The sequence below is a fragment of the Antechinus flavipes genome, chromosome 3, assembly GCF_016432865.1.
Source record: "Antechinus flavipes isolate AdamAnt ecotype Samford, QLD, Australia chromosome 3, AdamAnt_v2, whole genome shotgun sequence".
NCBI lineage: Eukaryota > Metazoa > Chordata > Mammalia > Dasyuromorphia > Dasyuridae > Antechinus > Antechinus flavipes.
The window spans coordinates 10,310,382-10,334,160 of record NC_067400.1 but is presented as its reverse complement, the minus strand read 5'-3'; the positions used below and the strand labels follow the sequence as shown (position 1 = coordinate 10,334,160).

Sequence of the window (23,779 nt, the reverse complement as noted above, 5' to 3'; positions counted from 1 at the left end):
GCTGGCCAGCACTGGCAGAAGGACTTTCCTCTCCCAAGAGTCTTTTACACTAGTCTCTGTCCCTGTCTCACTACTACTGGCCCATTAGCAGATGCAAATTATCGACCTTTTCCCTTCTATTCAGAACCCCAGAGCCAACAAGAATCTCAGAGTTTTCTGGTCCAGGCCACAAGGGAATAAGTATTCCTTCCTCAATATCCCCAATAAAGAGTCAATAAGGCTCTATGTGAAGCCCTTCAGTGTGGGAGCCGACCATCTCTGAGGCAGCCTGAGCCCCTTGCAGAGAACTTTGTCATCAGAACCTTTGTCTCCATATTAAGCCCACATTTGTTTGTTTGTTTGTTTGTTTTGTCCCTTCCACCCAATTCCCATTCCTAGATGACCTAATAAAACCAGGAAATACAACTCTTCTTTTCAGTTTCCTTGGGCATTCTTCACTTAGAAGTTTGTCACCAGAACCTTTGTCTCTACCTTAAGCCCAAATTCGTTTTTTTGCTCTTTCCACCCATCACCATTTCTAGATAACCTAGTAACCAGGAAACGTGGCTCCTGTTTTCAATTTCCTTGGGCATTCTTCACTCGGAACCGCTCTACAATAGGCAAAATACATAGAATATTGTCCCTTACCTTCATCTTCAGGTTCTTCCTCCTCTTCATTGACCTCTGGGTAATACCTGGAATCCATCTGCTTTTGCAAAGCCTCGAGCTTACTCTCATAGTCCTTGGGGAGAAGAAAGGCCAAGTGACCACTCTGGCCTTCGCCATCCCATGATCCCATGTCTCCAACCCAGATCATTGCAGGCAAACTACCAAAGGCTTCTGGGAGGGGTCTCCCATTAAACAGGCTCTGAGAAGTCAGAGCACTTTGTGGAAATTGTCCTAAGCTAGTTTTTAGCTCAGAGGTTACTTCAATGGTTAGCTCAATAGTTACTTCAGGAAAAGCCCAACCAAGAGGCTTGCTGTCCTCTGAGGGCCAGGGCCAGGGGCAGTGACTCCCGTACCAGTCTCTGCTGCTCGAGGAGGTAGTTGGCTTCTTCCCTCTCCTTCCGATATTGGTCTTCAAGTTCCTGGAGTCTGAACCAGAAGGGACAGAATGACAAATTGAGACAGTGCAAACAGGGTGTGTTCGTTTTTATGATGGCGATGTGATGTAGCAGAAAGGGTGGTGCACTCGCCATCAGGGAGGCTTGAATTTTGAATCCCCATTCTAATTTTTATTAGACCTGGGACCCCGGACAAACTAGCAAGTTCCCTCAGTAGCAGATTGTCTTCTAAGACCTGGCTAAGTCACAGGCAGGTTATGACATATAATGATGAAGGACGTTCTCACAGTAGGACGTCCCCACATTGAATAAAGCAGAAATCCTTGATGTATTTGCATAATAATAATAATATTGATAATAACTGAGGGAGAGGTGCCTGGATTTGTGATGTCATTGGCATAGTGATCTCCTGGTCAAACAGCCACTCTCTCAGTAGAGAAAAGCACCTTTTCTGTAACTTACAGAGAGCTACTTGGAACTCTCAGAAGTTTGGGGACTTGCCCAGGAACACACATCCAGGATGTGTCACAAGTAAGGCTGGAATTCCTGAGTCAGACCCTGAAACTACTAACACACCTTGATTTTCTTTCTTTTTCTTTTTGCTGAGGCGATTAGGGTTACGTGATTTCTAGGGTCACACAGCTAGGAAATGTTAAGTGTCTGAGGCCAGATTTGAACTCAGGATCTCCTGACCTCAGGTCTGGTGCTCTAACCACTGTACCACCTAGCTGCCCCATGCACCTCGATCTTCAATACTAATAATAGGCTCTGGAAACCTATCCATCCCTATCCCTACCCTCCATCCCGTCCCATCCCAACACCCCTCACCTCTGTTCCATCTCCTGTTTCATATCAATGCCTTGCTTTTCGAGCAGCTCTCTCTGGGCAAAGGCCCAGTCCACTGGCTCTGCGGGAGTCTCTGCACATGGGGTCCGTTCACGCTCTTGCCGAGCCTGCTCAGGATGGTTGAATCGGAACACGTGACTCTTCCCCATGATAATGCGGTTTCCTGTCGGCAAAAGAAGGGGCAGGATTAGCCTGAGGAAGTCGGGAGGACTCCCCGGTATAGGATGACCAAGGAGAAGCAGAGCAGCCCATCAGAGAAAGGGCAAAGGGGGCTGGGAAATCAAGCCCTGTGCTCAGCCCTGCTCGCTACATAAGAAAGCGGCCGCATCTGCTGCTACGAATGTAGCCAGGGCTGTGTGTAACTGTTGCTCCCCTATCCACCCCCTCCCCTGAAGGTTTCTCTTCTCTGCACTACAGAGAGTATTGTGCTTGGGGTTAAAGAACAGTTTCATTCATACAAGACAGGGGAGGTCCGGCTTCTTAGCATTTTGCCTGAAAAAAAGATCTAGGGGTCTTACCAGACTGCAAGTTCAACAAGAGTCCTTAGAATGACAGGAAAGTTAAGAAAGTTGATTCTAAGTTCTAAAGGAGACATCAGATCCATGTCTAAGAAGATCCTACTGTACTCAGCCCTGATCAAGCCTATGGGGAGTGCCGTGATCTTTTGGGAGCATCACTCTTTAGGAAAGACATGGATAAACTGGAAATCATTGAGAGAATGGTGGCCGGGATAGTGGAGAAACTTGGGTTCGTTCCTCATGATGACTCCCTTAAAGGAAGCTGGAGAAGAGAAGACTTAGAGGAGCAACAACCATCTTAAGATGTTTGAATGGCCATCATAGAAAAGAGGCTGGCCTTGCACAGGCTAGAATTAAGTGCAGTAAGAAGCAGAGAGAGGCTGCTTTGGGTTAGAGATCAGCATATCCTTCCTAACCATTCAAGGACATAAAAAAGAAAAATGGGCTACCTCAAGAGATGACGATGGCAAGTTTCTCTGATAAAGCTTCATTTCTCAAACATAAAGGGAACCGAGTCAAATTAATAAGAAATAAGAGCCATGCCCCGATTGATAAGTGATCAAAAGATGTGATCTATGTCCAAAAGGCTATAAATTCATGTATATCCCTTGACCTAACAATACCTTACTAGGTATGAATCTCAAAAAGGGGAAATGTACAAATGTACAAAATCTCAAAAAAGGGGGAAAAAGATGTATGTACAAAATTTATAGCAACTCTTTCAGGGCAAAAAAATTGGAAATTGGGGGGATGCCATTAATTAGGGAGTGGCGGAATAAATTGTGGTATGTGATTAGGAGGGAATATGTCTATGTGAAATGATGGGCAGGATGCTCTTGAGAAAAAAACCTGGAAAATCCTGCATGAACTCAAGCCAAGTGAAATGTACTGTATACAAAGTAAAAGCAAATGTTCTGGGATCAGGAGCTGTCAATGACTGCTGTTCTCAGCAATAAAATGATCCATAAACTTCTCTGAAGGTCTTAAGATGAAAAATTCTATCCACATGCAAAGAAGGAACTGATTGTGTCTGAATACAAGTAGAAGCATTCTCTCTCTCTCTCTCTCTCTCTCTCTCTCTCTCTCTCTCTCTCTCTCTCCTTTTTCTTTATTTTTCTTGGTTTTTTTTAGGGTGGGAGATCTATATTTTCTTTCACAACATGACTTTTATGGAAAATTTTTTACCAAAAAAGTTGATGGACTGCTGTTCATTAGAAATATTCAGACAAAGGCTGAAGCTCACTCATGGGGAATTGTTGAGGGCACTCAAAGATGAGTCAGGCTAAATTCTATATTAACATTCTGGGATTCTATATCTTTACATTTAACCCAATTAGAGCGCATCTGGTAAGGTCCACCCCAAAGTTCAGGCTTATTTAGATCTTTTTGGATCCAATCTCTGGCATCTCCCTCTTAAGATGTTGTCATGTGCAAATTTGCCAAGCAAGCTATCTATGCCTTTTTTCCAAGTCATTGATCAATATCTTTACTATGTTATGAGAATGTATCTTTTATTCCACAAATTAAAAATAAATGAATAAATAATTTACAAAACTCTTAGATCACACACAGTCTGGTTCAGAGCAATGGAACACTCCCTCGGAGTAAGTCTTCAAGGCTGCTCTTTGAGAATCAACATTTGGCAATTCTAGATTAACATCACTGTATCATTGTCTAGCACTTATTTTTCTATCAGCATAACATGAGAGACTTGGTTAAATGCTTTAGGAAACAAAACAAAAACTTTATGTTTCTCCATTTTGAGGGAAAGTCTCAGTTCTCAGTATTATTATTGTAGTTATGATATCATTTATAGACCTACAATCTTCTCTGTTAGAGTGGGAACTCCATGAGAGCAAGGACCACTGCCTTATGGATGCATCTATGGATCTCTCACAGGACCCATGGCTCATAAGAGCCATCTGATAACCGATTGTTGAATGAATGGATTTCTGTATGATGAAAATTTAGTTAATGGTGGTCGAGGTTCTCATTCCTTCCTTTGGGGTTTCTACTCCCAGAGAGAGATAACTTACCAGATCGTAGAATGCTGGGTTCTGTCACTTTTTTGCCATTGACATAGGTGTCTGCCCCCTCACATGGTTCCAGGGTCACCACTGCTACAGGAAAGAAATAAAGAAAAAACAAAAAGGGGAGAAAGAGAAGAAATGGAAACAATGTGAATGGGGAGGTTGTGGTTCCTTTCTTGTCCCAGAGACAATACTCATTGGTATGTACCTTTCTCAGAGTTAGTATATCTGAGTGGGGAGGGCATTGAATATGGGGGCACTCTAAAAACTGTTGAATCAGTCTTTAGATCAGTTTAGATCAGATTGAATCAAACTGAGTCTGATTGAAATGTCATGTAAGTCTTCCCCAAATGGGGACGAGGGTAGATTTTCCGATTCCAGAGGAATGGATTCCTTTGTAATGATATCTCTGGAAGGCACATGACTTCTCTAAGTCTCTGTTCCTTCCTCCTTAGCTTGATATGTGCATTATTCTCACAAGGATGGCAGAAGTGGCCTTGGAGTGAAAGAATCTGAGCTAAAACACTGGCTACCCCACTTCCTACTTCCAGGACCTTGGATCGGCAACATCATCTCCATCCCACTATACAACGAGGAGTCTGGACTGTAGAGCCTTTGAGGCTGATTCCCAGTTCTGAATTGTATGATCTTGGGTTTGGGGGCACAGGACCTCTGGAGGTAGCAGCCCATTTGCATTTCCAGGTATAGAAGTCATTGGTTTGACATAAAAATAAACTTAGAGGGTTACATGGAAGGAGGAAGAATGATGGCATGGACAAAAGACTTTTGAGTTGGACAAAGAGCCCAAGACTTGGTGTCAAGGGGCCTGAACTTGAATCTTGGCTCTTCTACCAAAAGTGATGAATCTAGGTCAGTCTTTCCTTCTCTGAGCCTCAGTTTTCTCATTTGTAAAATTCATCAATTGAATTAGCTAACCTGTGAGGTCCTTCCTAAATCTGGATTTATTCCCCTGTGACACATCTCTGGACCTCAGTTTACTCTTCTGTAAAATGAGGGGGTTTGAGTGGATGATATCTCAAATCCCCTCTGGATTTAGATCTGTGGTCCCAGAATAAGAACTGAGAGTGATACGGCTTCTTGAGATTTGCAAAGCACTTCCTTCCCATTGGTTCACTGGATCCTTACAACAACCCCTGGAGGAGTGGGGGTACAGAAGGTTTTATCACTTGCATTTTACAAAGGCAGAAACTGAGGCCCAGAAAGCAAAAATGACTACCCAAAACCACACAAAAAGTGACAGCAGGATTTGAATCCAGATCCTATAACTTTAGAGCCAGTGCCCCTACAGGATTATTCTTACTTAATAGAATCAACCAGAGCTTTACAAAGATCTTATGGCACACTCCAGGTGTGTGTGTGTGTGTGTGTGTGTGTGTGTGTGTGTGTGTGTATTCCTTTGATACTGACACTGGTCATTTGGTTCTGCTTTAAGAATCTGAGATGTCAACTATGTGAGTCCCCATTATGGGCGCCAAATCATTATTCTGTGTAATTATGGAGGTTTTTCCCCTAAGCACTGACATAAAACCAAAAATTTCCTAGTGATCCCACACTCACCATAACCAGCACTTATTTCTCCACCCAGTCTCCTGGTGCCCTCAGGCAGGATTGGGGATGTAGGAATATAGATTTAAGGCTGGACTGATGTTCAGCAGCTTCATTTTACAAATAAAGAAACAGAGGCACAGACAATGATTTGCCTAGCTGGCAGGTGAGGGGAGATTTCAAGCAGTTTGTCCTGCTTTTATGTCCATGCCATCAGATGGCTGCCAATCTTAGGCAGTAGTGAAGATGGGCATCCAAAGGCTCATTCCCGCTCTTCTGCCACAGTGCCTGGAAGCTATCCTTTCTGAATCATTCCTTTGGGCTCAAAGATCAGAAAATACTGGATCTAGGATGGGCTTTAGAGACTATTGAATCTTCTCCTTCCCCAGATGAGGAAATGGGAAGGCTAGAGCCTTGGAAGACCAGACAAAAGATAGCAACAAAGTTGGGAAGAATAATCAAACCCCAAAGGGGGCAAAGCCCAGAGACAAACTTTTGCCATAATTTTGCCACGCTCTGCTCTGACTGAAGGCCTAGTCAGCAGCTCACCTTGGGAATAAAAATCATTTTCTCTCCACAAAATTCACACTTTCATGCTCCTTTTGTATTCAGATTTGTTTATCCCTAGCAAAGGGGGAGCTTACTATGTTAAGAGTCAGCAGACACAGATCTAAATGGTCACACTTGATGGGGCTGTAAAGGAGGGCTGGGTATCAGGAGTTGGGGCCATGGCTGGACATGCCCGTTCCTCTCGGGCAAAAACCATGATGACCTTGCCACCTGCTAGTATCTACTATGAGGTGATTAATCTATGACACCTGATGAACCAATTCAGAGACATTTAGGGAGGGCAGTAGGGCAACAAATCTATCCTGGATTTGCAGGTTTCACAGGAGTTAGACTTGAAAGGAGAGGTCCTCTGAATCTCACACATCATCAATCCAATCCCCAAATTTTCAAGGAGGGAAACTGAGGTCCAGGAAGGTAGAATTAACCCAAGATCCCACAGCAAATCAGTGGTGGCACTGGAATTTATAGAATGATAGGACTTAGGGCTGAGGGAGGACTTTGGAGATCAACGTATCCAACCCCTTCATTTTATAATTGGGGAAATTAACTCAGCAAATGTAAGTGCCTTATCAACATTTACTTGGCAAGCTAGTGGCAGAGGTGGTGGTTAAAGGATTTAGTGTGGGGTAGAAAGGTGGATCTTAGATATCAAGAAATCTCACCCCTTTCTCTTAGAACTAACTGAAGTTCAGAGGGGGAAATCCAAGTCAATTGATATTGGAACTTATTCTTTACTGCCCTTAGTAAAGTACTAGACCTTGTATCCAGTTGTTCCCCCTGCACACAGATTGACAAATAGGGAGCAGTTATCTGCTCATTCCTACAAGTACACTGCACTCACACTAAAAGACCACACCAAATGTGCCCATATCTCTACAGAATGCACCCAGAGCAGGCACCTTCCCTGGCCATTCCTTTGGTTTACGAAGGGCCGTCCCTTCAGCAGCCAGCAGGACAGTACAATTTCTTATCCCAGGGCTTCTTTTTCTCTCATTGTTTTCCACTGATCAGAGTATGGGGAGAGAGAGCAATGAGGTACCATCCGCATTTTCTTTTCCCCCCGACATTTTCATTGAGATATGTCTTGGCAAGAAACTCATGCAAAGGGGTGATAAGTATTTGACTTCTTTGAGGGAAATGAGATGGAAATTTCTAGATCTGTCTGATCCCCATCCATAAAATCAGGTTGCATTTTTATGGAAAGAAGGCTGGTGAAAGCTCTGGGGGTGGTTCTCGCTACCCTAAGATCTCATGATCCTATACTGAGAATTAACATCAAAGTACTTCTTGGAGCAAGGTCCCCTTCACCTGCCTTTTTGGAACTTATTTTTAATATTCTTTCCTTCATTTGAATACGAGATCCTTGAGGACAGGGACCATTTTCTTGCTTTTTTGGTATCCCCAGTACTTTGTACAGTGCCTGGCCCACCATATACACTTACAAAATCCTTGCTGACTTATTTATTTGTCCAATCAATATTTCCAAAATTTGTCTCTTCACTTCCTGTCTTTGAACATTTGCCCAGATTGGCTGCCCTCCCTGAAATACTCTCTCTCCTCACTTCCACCTCTTAGAAGCTGTTAATTTCCTTTAAGAGTTCTGACAAAATTTTACCAATTTCCCTTAGTTTAAAGCCAGAGTTTTTCCATTTTCATCAAATTATCACGAATATCTTTTCTGTTTATACATTGTCCTCCCCCTTCCAGTAGAATGAAAGATCCTTGAGGGCAAGAGCTCTTTCAGTTTTGTCTTCGTGTCTATTACACCTGGTGCACTTCTTACTAAATTCACAATTGTTGGATTGGATTGGGCTGAATTCATGGGCATGATCCCAACATGGCCATTGGCCAAACAGAAAGGGAGCTCAGTAATTTGAAAGTTATGAGAAAGACAAGTAAGATCTTGTGAGGGGAGATGCAAAGCCCATAAATCAGCAGCAGGGGATACCTTCATTGCCAGCTCTGGTGTCACTTCGGAAAATGCAATGTTCTTCCTTTATGAAGTGTCCGCTCAGGACGATGTCTTGTCTCCTCTCTCCATCTTCCCGGCCAACTCTAAATACAGAAGCATAGTTGGTTAGCATTCCCTGACTATGACACACTGAGCTTTACAGAGTGCCCAAAGTTATTCACCCTCACATCACAGAGAAGGTAACCTGCTCATTGCGATACGATCCTAAGAATCAGAACGAGAAAAATCTTTAAAATGTCCAGCAACGTTTGGACGATACTTCCCAATGATTGCAAGGAACAAAACCCAGAAATGGAGGGAACATGAGCGGACTGTCTTTGTATCACTGAAAAGAAGAACTACGTTCCTCCACTGAGGTATCCCAACAAAATGGACTAGAAAGACATGGACTGGTGTGTGCTTACATTTGTTATTTGTGAGAAAACAGGGAGGGTCCCAGGCAGAGAAGCAGTTTTCTTCTTCTTAGGAAAGAGAAAACTTCTGAGGAACTCTGCTTAGCTTTAACTGGACTGTGGCTCAGTTGGCCAGAAAATGCCATTTTTTAGTTGAGTTCCTGGTCTAGTTAAGGCTGGAAGCCCTGACCATGGTGCTGATCCTGTACTTGAGTCGAGTCACAAAGGAAACGGCTAGAGAAACCACTTCAAATGCTTGAATACTTCATCCTGATGAGACTTCACACTGTCATCTCTGAATGTAAAATAAGCTTCCTAAAGCATTAGTGTGATGAGCAGTCCCTTTCCTTAATCCTTCCCTGACAACGCTCATACGTCATCATGCTTTTATGTTAAAAGCACACAGAAGGTGGAATCAGACCAATATTTGTTGTTTCTATCGGTCTGTCAGACTGATTTGTTTTGTTTTGTGGTTTTTGTTTCTAGTTTCTAGTATAAAGCCAGCACTTAATAATTGTTTATTGAATCGAATAAGTGATGTTGCATTTTACCTACATAAGGGGACCCCAAAGCAAGGAGGAGCCTTAAGTCATCTAGTCAAGTCTTCCCCTTCCCTACAAAATAATATCCCAGATGTTCTAGGAACATTGCCAGCTTTATGGTGGAGCTCCTGGGCTGTGACGGAAGAAGATACGATAAGGGCAATGCTGGAGGATGATAAGGATGGGTCTCCTCCCCCAGTCTATGGCTCTCAGGTTCTGGCATGAACAAACAGAGTATTATTCTTCACTAAGGAAAAGGAAGCTGCCATTATGGGCCAACTACTTAAAACAGGTTGTCAGAAGGCTTTACTGATGGTGCCGTCTCACCTGGTTATTCCATCTTTAATGTAGTACAAAAGGCACTCAGACATCAGAGGGTCTTCATTCAGGTTGACAAGATGAGGTGTCTAGAGAGAAGAAAGATTAATACTTTTTCTGCAATCAACTTGTGAAATGATCATTCATCTGGGGACCTTCCGCCCCTAGCATTGCCAAATTATCTATCTAGTTCCTGCCATTAGTAAAGGGAAGCCTCATTTCTTCCCTACAGTAGTCAGAGAGAGAAACAGAAAACATCTATAGAAAACCTATCTATAGGATAGAAGGGTTTTGCAAAGGGTTTGCAAAAGAGTTTGAATCCTACAATACAAAGAACAATTTCTTCCAAGTTTTCAGCACAGTCCCACTAAAGGCCTGTTAATCCAGTCACAAGCAATCCATTGTTTAGGCCCCAGTTTAGCACCACATGCATGGAGGGCAACCTAAGAGCCCAGACTCCTTTGCATTCAGAGTATCCCTCAGGAATGTCTCTGCTGGACACATAAATTACCCAGAACGTTCTCTGGGTGAGCTCAGCTTCTAGAAATCCAGTTGGAATTCTTCAAGTTCCATAAGACTTCTGTCCTTGGGCCCCAGCAGTCAGCTTAGACCACCAGGCTTCTGTGGGGATGCAGGGGAATTGAAAAGGGCAGAGAAGTCTTGCATGCGTGAAGGCAAGGTTTGGTGGGTGATGGAGAGGGGAGGACATAACAGAGAGGGAAGGCCGCAACTCTCTGCTAGGGAAGAATCCTGCACGTGGGAAGGATCTCCCACAGATGACTGAGCCCAAACAACCATACAGAAGTAAAGAAGCCCAAGAGAGCTCACATCTATGACATAGGACTTGCTGATCTGTAACTGTTTTATTTTCCTCCTGATGAAAGTTCTGGTATTGAATGACAGGCAGAGAAGAGGGTGGACCTTTCTTTAAGAGGGGGTATTCCACATTCTATCCTATAGCTATAAGATTATATATCTATACATCTATGCACACACACACACATATATATACACAAGATACTTAAATATATATATATATATGTTTCCATATATATATATATATATATATAGATATATGTTTCCATATATATATATGTCCTGTAGTTATAGGACATGTATATCCTATCTCCTACACATTCTATCCTATAACTATAAGATTTTATATATATCTATATATCTATACACACACATACACATATATACACAAGATATATATATACATACAAATATATATGTATATCCTGTAGCTATTATACACACACACACACACACACACACACACATCCTATCTCCTACACCTTCTATCCTATAGCTCTAATGAGGAGCACCCACTATGGCTGCTAGGTATTCATCTTGGCTTAGAGAATAACTTTCCAAAATCTTCTGTCTGCTTGTCCTACTGGAATGTGTTATCAATGTGTGAATGGAGGCTTTCCATCCTCACTCCTCTATCCTCAGTTCCTTTTTCCTCCTTTCTGTTCGCAAAGAGTAGACAGCTATCTGTGTCTTGATCTCTCATATCAGGCTACAAGAATTGTGGGCTCAGAGATTTACAGATTTTCAGGATTTGGAAGGGTCATCACTGGCCTCTAGTCCAACTCTCTGCTCCCCCCAAAGACTTGCTTTGACAAATGGCCATCCAGTTCTGCTAGATACCTCCAAGGAAGGGAGTCCACCAACTCCCATGGCAAGCCATCCCCCTTGGGACAGCTCTAATTATCAGGAAGTCTTGCCTGGTCTCAAGGTCAACTTTTGCCTTTTTGGTTTTTCACTTGTGGATCCTGGTTCTGTTTGCTGAGACTAAGATAAGTCTAGACCATCTTCCCATGGCAGTTCAGCTATGATGTTGTCTTTTTTTTCCTCCAAGCTAAACATCCCCCCAAGGACTCCAGGACCTTCATGATCCCGATCGCTCTTCTCTGGATTTTGTCTAGCTTATTAATGTTCTTCTTATAATGTGTTTCCCAGAAACTGAACACGCTACTATAGATAGAGCCTGATTATGGGAAAGGACAGTCAGATTATCATGCCATTTCCAGAAGCCACAAATTGCATTAGTTCAGTCCAAGAGAGAGTATTTTCCTGTCCAACAGAATGTATAACATGCTCTCTATTCTTCAGATTCTTTCTGGGGCTCTTTTATCCTTTATTGTTGAATCTGCATCTACATTACCCCAGACCCCAAGGCAGAATCTCACATCAAAGTCTTCAGAATTATGGATTTTTTTAAACAACCACAATGATGACACAAACCTCAGGAAAACCTGAAGGGCTGAAAGATATTCCAGTCAATCTAATAGATCCCGTTTTGTTTTTTTGCTTTTTTGCTGAGGCAATTTGCTGAGACAAGTTAAGAGACTTGCCCAGGGTCACACAGCTAGGAAGTGTTAAGTGTCTGAGGCCAGATTTGAACTCAGGTCCTCCTGACTTCAGGGCTGGTGCTCTATCCATTGAGCCACCCAGCTGCCCCAGACCCCATTTTTGAAGTTCCGAATGAACACCACTCCAACAGATGGGCCATGCTTTCCAGATACAGGTCTAACTTCCATCTTGAGAAAAAGACAGATGGAAGAAACTGAGAGCTCAGGGAGGAACCCCTCCCTTCTCAGGGGTGATTGTTGAGCGTACTGAAAGCACCAGCACATTTCAGGAGACTAAGGTTTAATTAAGGAATCTGACGAGACTTGCTTGTAACACCTTTCTAAACATTTGCTCCTGGGTGTAGAAAATGATCCAAATGTCCTCCTGAGAAGCAGGGATCATAAAATGACAGATTTAGGGCTGGAAAGAATATGAGAGATCCAGCCTCTCCCTTATCTGACAGATGACAAACACAATGATTTGCCTAACATCACATAACCAGGGAAGTGGAAAGAGTGTTGCCTCCATCCCAGTGTTCCTAGAGTACCTAGGAATGGAGGGATTTTCTAGAGAAATTATTCTTCTGAGGATTCCACTTGAATTTAGGGTGTTATACTTCTGGCCAGGCACCGAAGGTACAAACAGACAAACTCTGTCATCTCAGGAGGTCAGTGAAACAAGCGTAGCTATCAGAGGGAGTTAGAAATGGCCACACAAATGAAACATGTTGAGTACGTGTGACTCTACAGGAGAGTCACGCGATGGACTTGGTGCCTTTTAATGAGCTCTTCTCCACTTGACATGCACCAGGTGTTCCATGACCTGTTGTTTTAGCCTGAGCCATCCCTAGAAGCTAGAGGAGTTCCAGATCCCTGAGTCTCTCAGCAGCATTTCACCCCATCACTGCAGCTCAAAACCACACCAACCTGCCTTGGGGAACACACCCCAACACTCTCTAGGAATAGATCCCAGGGGCTAAGCAGCAGAGGCTAAAAAGATGAAGGGGAGAGATTGACATCATGCAACTAGAAAAAGGCCCACTGAAAAGTACAAAACGATTAATTCTATTTTTTCTTTTAAAATGAATCTATGGGAAAAGAGATCTAGTTATACAAACAAATTGCACATGATTCTCTTTAATAATAATGATAATGATGATTATATTAACTAGCACTTATATACCTTTTAGCATTTATATTAACTCATTGATCCTCAAAACAACTCTGGGAAGTAGGGACTATTATTATCCCTATTTTAAGTTGAGGAAACTGAGGCAGACAAAGGTTAAGTGACTTGCCCAGGGACAAATGTGAATCTGAGGCTGAAGGCACAAATCTTCCCGATTCCATGTCTAGCACTCTACCACCTAGCTGCCCTTTATGTACCAAATATGCCCCTGGGCAGCCAGGCTCTTGAACTTGCCTCAGTAGTCAGTGAATAGATTTTTTTTTTGTTTGGTGAGGCAAGTGGGATTGAGTGACTCGCCCAGGGTCACACAGCTAGGATGTGTTACAAGTCTGAGGCCAGATTTGAACTCAGGTCCTCCCAACTTCAAGGCTGGTGCTCTATCCACTGTGACATTTAGCTGCCCCTAGTGGATAGATTTTTGCTGAAAGATTTTAAAGAAGAGGTGCAACATCGCCAGGTCACTGTACAGGAAAGACTAGTGTGGAGGCGATTTGAATATTCCAGGGACAAGGGACGACCCTCTGTGGAGGATGAAGAACAGGAAACAGAAAATTCTTGGAACTTCTTCAAGCTTCAGTTTTCTCATCTGTAAAATGGTGATTATCCTCTTTGCTGCACCCTGCTACCTCCCAGGGCTGTGGCAAGGATGCTGTTCTAGGAAGCTTAAAGGATTACAGAAAAGCAGCTCCCAGTTATGGGAGTCTGAACCTTGAAACTGCTGCTTGACATTGGCTGGGTCTCAGCACTGAGACTTGAAAAACAAAATAAAAACAGTCACAGATTCCTCTTTTGGGACAGATTTGCCACAAGGACACATCGGGACAGAGTCAAAATCAAGTCATCTACCTGATGCCAGATTCTGCCAAGGCCCTCCTGGATCCCCAAGGCATCACTGGGAGAGGGAGAGACAGAGAAGAGAGAAAGAGAGAGACAGAGAAGAGACAGAGATAGAGAGAGAGGTACACACACAGAGAAACAGAGAGACAAATACAGAAAGAGAAACAGAAAGACAGAGATAGAGAGGGAGAGAGAGACAGAGAAGAAAGACACAGAGAAAAACAGAGACAGAGACAGAGAAAGACAGAAAGAGAAACAGAGAGACAGAGACAAAGAGAGAGACCCACAGAGAGAGACAGAGAAAGACAGAAAGAGAAACAGAGAGACAGAGACGAGAAGAGAGAGACAGAAAGGGACAGAGGCACAAACAGAGACATAGACAGAGACAGAGAAAAGTTTTCAAAGCTGCTCCTACCTTTTTGGGAGAGAACACACCCAAGGTACCGCCATCTTCCCTCATGGCCACACCCATTTCAGCCAGCAATGCCTCCCTGAAAAAAGACATAAGCTAAAGTCAGGGACCAGCCTGGGTCGTGGGCATTCAGGATAACAAGAGGTTGGACAGATATGTAAAGTCTAAAAGGAGCCTGAGATCCAAGAGATCAAACACCACTGTGATTTTTCTGCCTCAGTCACCAGCCTTGCTGCTCATGAATCCCAGAATTCTAGAGGTGAGGAGACCTCAGTGCTCACGCTGTCTCACTCACACCTAAAAAGGAGTCCCCACTACAAGTCACCGACCTAGGCTGGGAGAGTTCCAAAGAGGGGCCCTCCCCCAAAGCTTCTCATCTCATGGGGGGAGTTCTCATTATTGGGATCATTTTGTTTGCATGAGCTGTTCACATTCATCTCTATTCAGCCTCTAATCACTGATCCTGATTTTGCTCCTTTGGGCCAAGCCGAATCTGTGTATCTCCTCCAGTCCAGTCACCCAGATATTTGAGTGCCCCTATCACATTTCCCCTGAGTCTTCTCTTCCCCAGGTTAAACAACCCACATTTCTCCAACTGATCCATACGTGGCAGCAATTCAAGACTGTGTAGCATCTTAGTTGTCCCTTTTCTGGATTCTCTCCAGTTTATCAATTTCCTCCCTTAAATATGGTACCCAGAATGAACACACTGAACACAGTATTTCAGATGCAGACCGATGAAGGCAAGAACAGAAAGGCAGAGCCAGCCAGCACAGAGGTTCCTAATAATTTTTGAGCATGGATCCCACCTTGGCCGTATGGTGAGGTCAAGAATCCCTTCTCAAGATCATGAAATTAAATGCAGAAAATAAAAACGGAGGGTTACAAAGAAGAGCGATTTTATTCAACTACATATATATGTACATATACATATACAAACATACATACATATATATATATGTTTTTGGTTTTGTTTTTTGTTTAGGCAATTGGAGTTAAGTTGCCCAGGGTCACACAGCTAGGAAGTGTTAAGTATCTGAGGCCAGATTTGAACTCAGAGTCAATTTGTTTTTGTTATGGGTTGAAGGCATTGGATCCTGAGTTTGGGGATATGGGACAGACATTCTTAGTGGAAAGAATTACATTAGTTGAAGTTAGTATTTATTGGACAAGAGCAGGTCCCAAGCCAAGCCTCAGTGGATCATTGTTTGGACCCTGACTGATTCAGATTGGATGTAAATAGCTGTTGTTTCTGTTTTGCCAAGATTTTTTTTTGGTGAAAGAAGAGACTCTTTGCCTTCATTGTCATCTAACCTTAATCACTGAATGGGTGTTGCCTCAGTCAAACTGAGACCTGTTGAAGACCTTGGCTTAGAAAGGCCAAGGTCTCCCATTGCATCCAGGGCCATCTCCAGTCTTCTTGATCTATATCTTGCTACTGGCCCCAGATGGCTCTGGAGGGGAAAGTGAGGCAGGTGACCTTGCCCAGTCCTCCTCACTTCAATTTAATTCACTTGCATGTCATGGCATCACCTCCCTAATGTCGGGGTCCTCTTCTAGAACAAAGGACAAACAATAACAAATAATAAATAGACTAAAGCTGGGGCAAAACTCTTCTGTATTTAGGAAACAGGAGATATTTGGGTTCTGGTCCCCTGTTTGCCTCAAACTAGCTTTTGTTCTTGAACTTTTATGAGGTGCCTTTCTCTGTAAAATGAAGAGATCCCTTAGAGGCAGTGTGGTAGGGAGGGGAATGTGCTGGACCTGTCCATGGTTCCACAGCCAGCAAATTTCAGAGGTTCTAGACTGAGAGTTAAGATCCAGATTTGAGTCCCACCTTTGCAGTTAAAGCAGTTGGGTTCATGGGACACAAACCCTTACCTTTCCTCCAACCAGCCACCCCAGCCTAATCAGCTCTTTCCGCTCTCCTCCTTTGAAAACCATTTGAATCCCCATCTGAGACGAGCCTTTGGGAAAGCACCTGAGGATGCTCTCCTCTGTGCCTCAGATAGCCATCGATCCACGAGAGTCCGTTATGGTTTGTTCAATAGTAGTTAACAGATACCCTGCTGTGCAGCCCATCTGCTCAGCCAGAGCCTTCAGGGCCCCAGGGCCCCAGCCTGGGTGCTTGTGATTCCCAGGATGCTCACCTCTCCATCCGGATAGCTTCTGTTCTGCGCAGCTTCTCTTCCCAGGTCTCATTCAGCTCAGCGATGATCTTTTCAGTCTCCTGCAGGGACACGGTGTGAGGGAAGATTGAATGAGTGACTGAAGGCTACGGGTAGAATGGGCCCATCCAAAAGGAGGGATAATTAGGGAAGCCAAGGAAGGCAGCGATGTGGAGACTAGGCCTGAACAGAGCTAAAGAGTCAGATAGTGAAGTCTGTTAACGGCCAAGTTTCTGGATATCCCTCAGTGGACTAGAGATCTGAGATAAGTGAACAAAATCGACTTCTGGCTGAATTTTTCAGTGGCCTTCGAGATGGTTAGGGACTATCTAAGATAAAGTGAAGGATGAGCCAAAAAAACTGGAAGAAGGACAAAAGAAATGAATGGGATGAGGAATGCAGTAAGGAATATGACAGAACAAAGCATTCCTCATCCCATTCATCTCTTTTTTCCTTTCTTCTTCCATTTTACAAGGTGAAAGACAACTGAGTTTTGGAAAGAACTAGGTTTAGGAAGAAGGGGGAGGAGAAGAGATCTTGGTCTCTTATGCTGGCTCAAGACAGCTTCAAATACCTTATAGTCATGAAGATTATGACTTGTTTTCACCCTCTCAGGGAACACCAGATGTCAGGCCCTAGACTCAGTAGACCATCCTAGAGTCTCTCTTTTCTATTAGGTACATGGGATTCTGTTTTGGTGGGTGACACTATCTGCTTTGTACAAAGACCTTTAAACCCCTGGTCCCAGAAATGTCATGGAGACACCATCAAGTGTCGATGGAGCTGAGACCCGCTGATTTGCCCATCTCTGGGTAGCAGCATTTTATGCCTCATTATTCTTTCCCCCGGCATAGCCAGAGCCTCATCTCGGGGTGGGCCATAAAGCAGGAAGAGCTGCTTTCAGTTCTTCTGGGGGTAGTTATTATTTGTGTGATCCTAGGCAAGTCTTCCATAAGATGGAGCAGATCCAGCAAGGGATTTAGCTCAGCCAAGTGGGTCACCTTTCTGGAACCCTTTATTCGAGATGTTCAGAGATACCAGTGATCACAAGCATCCTTCATTAGTCCCCACTGATCACCAGAACAGAAGCCCTTGGAAAACCGCTTCTTTTTCCTCTTCCTTCTGTCTGTCTGTCCCCCTCCTTCCTCCCTTCCTCACCATAGACATGTCTTTTTCCTTCATCTCAGCCCAGCATCTGTTGATGGGGGCTTGACAAACCCCTGATGATTAACTGACGGATTTATTTTGTTGCTACTGAAATGTTTCAGCTGTGTCTGAGTCTTTGTGATCCCATCTGGAGTTTTCCTGGCAATGATACTGGAAGGGTTGCCCACTGCCATCTCCAGTTCGTTTTACAGATGAGGAAACTGAGGTAAACAGGTAATATGACTTGCCCAGAGTCACACAGCTAGTGAGTGTCTGAGGTTCAGAGCCAGCGCTCTATCTCCTGCATCCCCTAGTTGCCTGATGGATCTCTTATTCCCCAAATAATAATATTGGCTGTCATTTATATATCACCTTAAGGGCTCTGCCTGAACTCTATTACTTAACACTCATGACAGCCCTACCGATATCTCCCTTTTACAGGCAAGGAAACTAAGGATGGGTTGCTCGGCTGAGGTCATACAGCCGGTGTCTGGGGCAGGATGAGAATGCTGACTGCAGGCCCAGTGCTCTTATTCCACTTCTAGCCAGTCAGCTGCCCAGAGAGCTTCCTTCTCACTCACCTTCAGCCTCTCAATAGCTTCTTCGCTGCCCGGGGCAAACAGCATCCGCTCGTGGAGGCTGGACACGGAGGCCGCTCGGCTGGATAAGGCCGACAGGGAGGATGAGGGGCTCATACCCACCAAGGCGTTGGTCACTGTGGAGAGATTGTCAGGGCGTTGACTCAATTCTGCCACGCCAGGGTTACCATTATTGTTCTCAAAGTCGGACATGTCTATGGTGAGGAAGGGAGGAAGGAGGGGGACAGACAGACAGAAGGAGGAGGGAAAAAAGCAGAAAAAAAGAAAAATAAACGGAGTTGGGAAAAAGCAACAAGGTGAAGCAAAGAGAATGCTAAAAACCAAAACAAAGAAAGCAGGCACACAGCGAGCCCTGCCATGGCCAGGCTGGCTTCTGTTCTCAGCTCTGCAGCCTCTGGGGTTTTTCCTTCCACCTGTGGCCTAGAGCAGGCAGCCCACCCCCTTCTCACCTGAGCTTTGGTGCCTGCTGGTCACCGCTCCCTCAATGGCCACGCCTGCTTGCCAGCTGCCAGCCCTGGCGGGAGGTCAATGGCTCAGCCAGACTCTCCACCCCATGGGCTTGCACGGTAGCCAAGTCAGCCAGCCTCCATTATTGCATGGTAAGGGCTGGCCTCTCTCAGACTTGGCACATAAAGGGTATTCCTTCACACCTGAGCTAGCCATCTGTGGCCTTGCATGGCTTGATGGTCTTGTTTGAGCCTGACCTTCGGCTCTCTGTACCTGTCTGAGCCCCAGAACCTTCCTTCCTTCCTTTTCTATCTTCTCTCAAAGTCAGTGACTTCCTCCATCATTTCCTGGCTGCCTCCCAGAACCTTCCTTCCTTCCTTCCTTCCTTCCTTCCTTCCTTCCTTCCTTCCTTCCTTCCTTCCTTCCTTCCTTCCTTTTCTATCTTCTCTCAAAGTCAGCAACTTCCTCCATCGTTTCCCAGCTGCCTCCCAACTACTGCCCATACTCCCTAGACAACACCTGCTTTCTTCCTGTGCTTCCAAAGTGACAGATACCCCTTTCATTTGGTTGCTGGCTACTTCTACAGTTTCTTCCCTTTTTCTTGGAGGACTTCAGACTTGTACGTCTCCTACTGGTGGGATGGACTTTTAGCCTATTGGGAAAGTCAGTAGCTTAGAACCCCGAGGTCTCCAGACCTTCGTGGCCACGTTCCGTGGCTATATCTGTTTCACTGGATTTCTAAGGAGAGGCTCCATGGCCTCTGGAGGAGTTGAGGAGGCACCTTCTCTTTTTCTCTTTCTAGATTCAGCACCTTTTCTAGCTGCCAGAAGTTGGGACGTGAGGTAGCCCCTCCTCTGGCCATCGTAACCCAGCATGAAGGAGTCCCTCTCATAGGTATTTGGAGGCAGTTTAAGAATCTGGCTCAGAAGAGCACCGAAATCCAGTCTCTGGGGGCTAATTTCAGACACAGGAAAAGCTAGAGCTGTGCTCGAGCTGGGATCTCTCTGGGTCGTCTCCCAGGGTCCTTCTAAGGATGCACATGGACCACAGGCACTTTTCCCTAGAACTGGGGCCGGAGAGCGAATTTCTGGGCCCATCAGATAGAGATTTTGGCTTTGCCCTAAGCCAAGGTGTGATGTCAGCTGTTGGATCCACAAAGGCCCGGGCTGCGGGGACCTCGGCCGTGCAAGCTTAAGCTCTAGGAGGGGGGAGGCGCCACGTCGGGACTAATGCCGCCGTTACTTCCTGGGGCCCCTTTACCACCAGCCCCGGAATCTCCCAGGGCAGGTCCTGAAAAAGCTCCCCGGCCAGTAAGCAGGACGACAGCCCTCTGACCAGACCTAGGCCCCCCGCCAGCCCTCGCAGACCCCAAACAAGAGCAGCAGCACAAAAGCGACAGCGACAGCAGCAGCGACAGCAGCAAACATAGCTATAGCATGGAGATCGTGTCACCAAAAGTTCTCTGGGAGAGCGGACGTTCCCCGGGGGTGCCCGGGCTCAGGACGGGGGGGGGGCAATCATTTCTTGGATGAGCTCAGAGTCAGAGGCAGTGAGGGGGACAGGGCTGCCCTGGGAGGCTCTGGGGGCCTGAGTTACATCCCAGAGCAGTCACTAACTGCTGTGCATCTCCTTAACAAAGTCCCACTCTCTGGACCTCAGTTCCTTCATAAGCTAGAGGGGGGAGCGTGAACTTAATGATCTCCACAGTCCCTTCTGAGCTCCAGAATCCTGATTCCCACATTGACCCAGCTTATTATAGGACCCTTCGGTGCTCCCCATCAGAGGACTTAATAAAGGACCAGGCTTATTAAAGGAGCCTCCATTTTGTGTCTCTCTCTCCCCCCTCAGAGCCGGGGTCTGTCTGAGCTCAGTACAAAGGGGTTGGCTGCACGTGGGAAGGGGGACATCGGGCCAGACGGGAGCAGTAAGTCCGTCCGTTTTTATGCTGATCACTATTAACTAAGTACTAACCAATACCTCTCTTCTCCAAAGCTTCCTATCGGGGTCATCTATCAGCTTGCTTTTCCTTTCCCAGAATTCTCAGCGGGGGCCACCTGCCATCCTGAGCTGGACTCGGTCTGATTACAAAATGTCCCGAGTGGATGCTTCCTTAATGCTTGGCCATCATCTGACCAAGACCTTTCCTGCATGGTCGAATCCTCTAGATCTTCTGCTTTACTTTCACCCCCTTTGGGACCTCAGGGTCCCCTCTGTGCCATAAGATAAGGAGGAGGAGGAGGAGGAGGACTTTTGTGAAGAGACTTGCTTTGAATTTTACTTCATGTCTCTTCCCAAGGAGAAGGTTCTGCCTGGAGAACTCCTGACCTGGTATGGCACCGAGGGTCTTTCTCCAAATTTTAACTTAAGACTTATATCCTTAAACTGGGGCAGAACCTCCTGCCTTCAATGAAATTCTCACAGAGATTTGCGGAGATTCTGGGAGCTCCTGGAGAAGAGCGGTCCCTGCAGGGGTCAGGCCCCCCCAACCTTCACCTTGCCCTTAGAAATGTCATGATCAGGTAACAATTCCTCCTCAGGCTCTCCAAAGCTTAACTCGAAGAACACCTTCCACAGGAGACATTGCCTGATCTACCCGGCTATTGACGTGCTCTCTCTCCCTCCGCCAATGACTTTGGATGGAGACACAGGAACCGGTGATTTCATTAGTATGGCAGACTTCCAGGTATGGAGATGCCTTCTAGCAAGCTTGCCTCCTTTTCTGAAAGTCTTTGAGAGGTTCTTAGAACCTTTCAAGGTAAAACGACTTGCTTAGGGTCACCTAACTAGTACACATCAGAACTGGGACTGAGTTCAGGGTCAGCTCTCCAACTACGTGGCCAACTTTGGATTTACCCAAATATGTGGGTGTTTTATGTATCCTCCCAGCAGGATGTGAGGGACAGTTTTGGTTTTGACCTGGACCTCCAGTATCTAGCAGGTATATGGCCCATAGTAGGTCTTGCTAAATCCTTGTTGATTAGTTGATTGATCAATCGGAATATAAGCCTCGTGATACCAGGGCCCACTTTCTTTTTGTCTTTAAATTCCTAGTGGGAGTTTATAGGAGCTCTTGGAGGGGAGAGGCCCCCGGAGAAGTCGAGCCCAGAGCAAAGGCTTATGGACTGATCCGAACGTAAGCTCCCCGAGAGCGGGGACTGCTCAGTTTTTGTCTCGGCATCCCCAGTACTAAGTATGAAGCTTCAGAAATCATAGAGGCTTAATTAATGCTTGCTAAGGATTAAACTTATTTCTCTTCAAGATCCCAATGGGAAGCCATAGAAGCATCTTGCTTCCAGACACATCCCGCTCCTTCCTGATGAAAATGTCTGCTGCTCAAGTTACTTCTCCCCAAGCCTCCCTACCCACTGTGCTCCACTCTCCACCTCAGGATTCATTATTGACCTCAAAGTCTTCCCACCAGAGAGCGGAGGATTCTGGCTCAATAGACTCTCAAGTCCAATGGAGTCTGAGAATGGTTCCTGGTGCTCAGTGATGACTGCTGAAAAACAGGAGGTCAGCCTGGAGCTCGCTCAAAGAGCTACTGCTTGGGGCAGTTTGGGAGCTACTGCTGAGCAGGGACGCTCCAAACTGCCCCCAGCGAGTGGTCCTGGAGTGAGCAGGGACAGTGCTCACGGCGAGTGGGCTTTTACCCACATAGAACCATCCATTCCTCTAGTTCTCCCTTGGGCCAGCACGGAAGGTGACAGTAAGTCACTCATCTATTGTAAGTAGATGTTCTTGCATCTTTTTTTTTTTTAGAAGAACCAGGACCCTCCTCTTCCTCCAGCCATCGAATCCTAGATCTGGAGCCCAAAGGGACCTTAGAGTCCAGCCCTTCCGGCAGCCTAACTGACAGGAGGGAACTGAGGCTTCAGAGTTAAGCTCTAAGTGGTCAGCAGAGCTCTGGCTCCCCCTCTTTCATCCTACGGGCCTGAGATTTGGAGGGGGTGCAGGGACACGGCGGGAAGGGGGAAGGCCGGCTGAGGAGAGCGGGGATACGGCTCCATGGGATGCCAGGGCCCAGCCTCGGGCCGCGGTCGCAGGCCCTGGAGTGCCCGTCTAGGTTCCCCTCCCATGCTGTACTTATGTTCCTTGCCAATGACTGATTCTCTCAGAAGCAGTGAAGCACACAGAGATACCAGCAAAGGGAAATACACACATTTAGGTCCTCCAGGCACAGTGCTGGCTGAGAGAGGCAAGGAGAGGGAGAGTGGGGAAGAAAGACAAAGAGAACAAAACAACAACAGGTTTAGCTTTCTGGGACTTGGGAGCTGAAGCCGAGTTATCCCTGTCGGGCTGGGGGGCAGGGTTTGCTTTCCCTGGGCTCTGCTCGGGGCACACGGCATGCTGGGACTCTCTTCCCGTTCCCACCCCCAGAGCCCTCTCGAGTTCTCACTGCTGCTTAGGAAGGACCTTTCTTTCCCATCCTGGCAGCTGCCCCACACCTGGCTAGTCTGGGGAGCTGGGAGATCCCTCTCCTTCCTAAGTGGATAATTCAGGATAATTCATTCTTAGCAATCTCCTTCCCCGGGAAGCAGGAGATGCTCCTGCAGGGGGGCAAGAGGCCGGACAACCTAACATTGGCCACGTAGCAGTAAAAGGATGAAAGGAAGGAGAGGGAAGGAGGAACGGAGTCAGGGAGAGAGGAAGAGGGGAAAGGAGAAGAGGGAAGAAAAGCCTTCCATTGAAGACCTGGGGACAGGAGGGGTTACTTTAGGAAGAGTCCTTCCCAAGTCCCAGTTTGCTGGGACTTTTATGTCGGAGGGCCAGTTGCCCCAGCCCTTCAACTAAGGGACGTGGAACTCTGGTCGGAGAAAACAGACC

The 23,779-nt window shown here is 45.8% G+C and overlaps 1 protein-coding gene across 20 annotated transcripts in view; it reads right to left on the bottom strand.

Annotated features, from left to right (window-relative positions):
• KIF1A (kinesin family member 1A) overlaps positions 1-23,779 on the bottom strand; it is a 173,200-nt gene that overhangs the window by 81,945 nt on the left and 67,476 nt on the right. For 6 of the 20 annotated variants that reach the window (XM_051991717.1, XM_051991718.1, XM_051991721.1 and 3 more), the window contains exons 14-23: positions 23,115-23,141; positions 18,491-18,702; positions 16,746-16,825; positions 14,599-14,674; positions 9,807-9,886; positions 8,522-8,628; positions 4,444-4,527; positions 1,872-2,052; positions 1,002-1,074; positions 628-721 (exon numbers count right to left, since the gene is read on the bottom strand). In XM_051991717.1, the coding sequence (XP_051847677.1) occupies positions 628-721; positions 1,002-1,074; positions 1,872-2,052; positions 4,444-4,527; positions 8,522-8,628; positions 9,807-9,886; positions 14,599-14,674; positions 16,746-16,825; positions 18,491-18,702; positions 23,115-23,141 (1,014 nt within the window). The remainder of the gene's footprint in view (positions 1-627; positions 722-1,001; positions 1,075-1,871; positions 2,053-4,443; positions 4,528-8,521; positions 8,629-9,806; positions 9,887-14,598; positions 14,675-16,745; positions 16,826-18,490; positions 18,703-23,114; positions 23,142-23,779) is intronic. The other 14 variants (XM_051991723.1, XM_051991724.1, XM_051991732.1 and 11 more) reach the window with 4 other exon arrangements.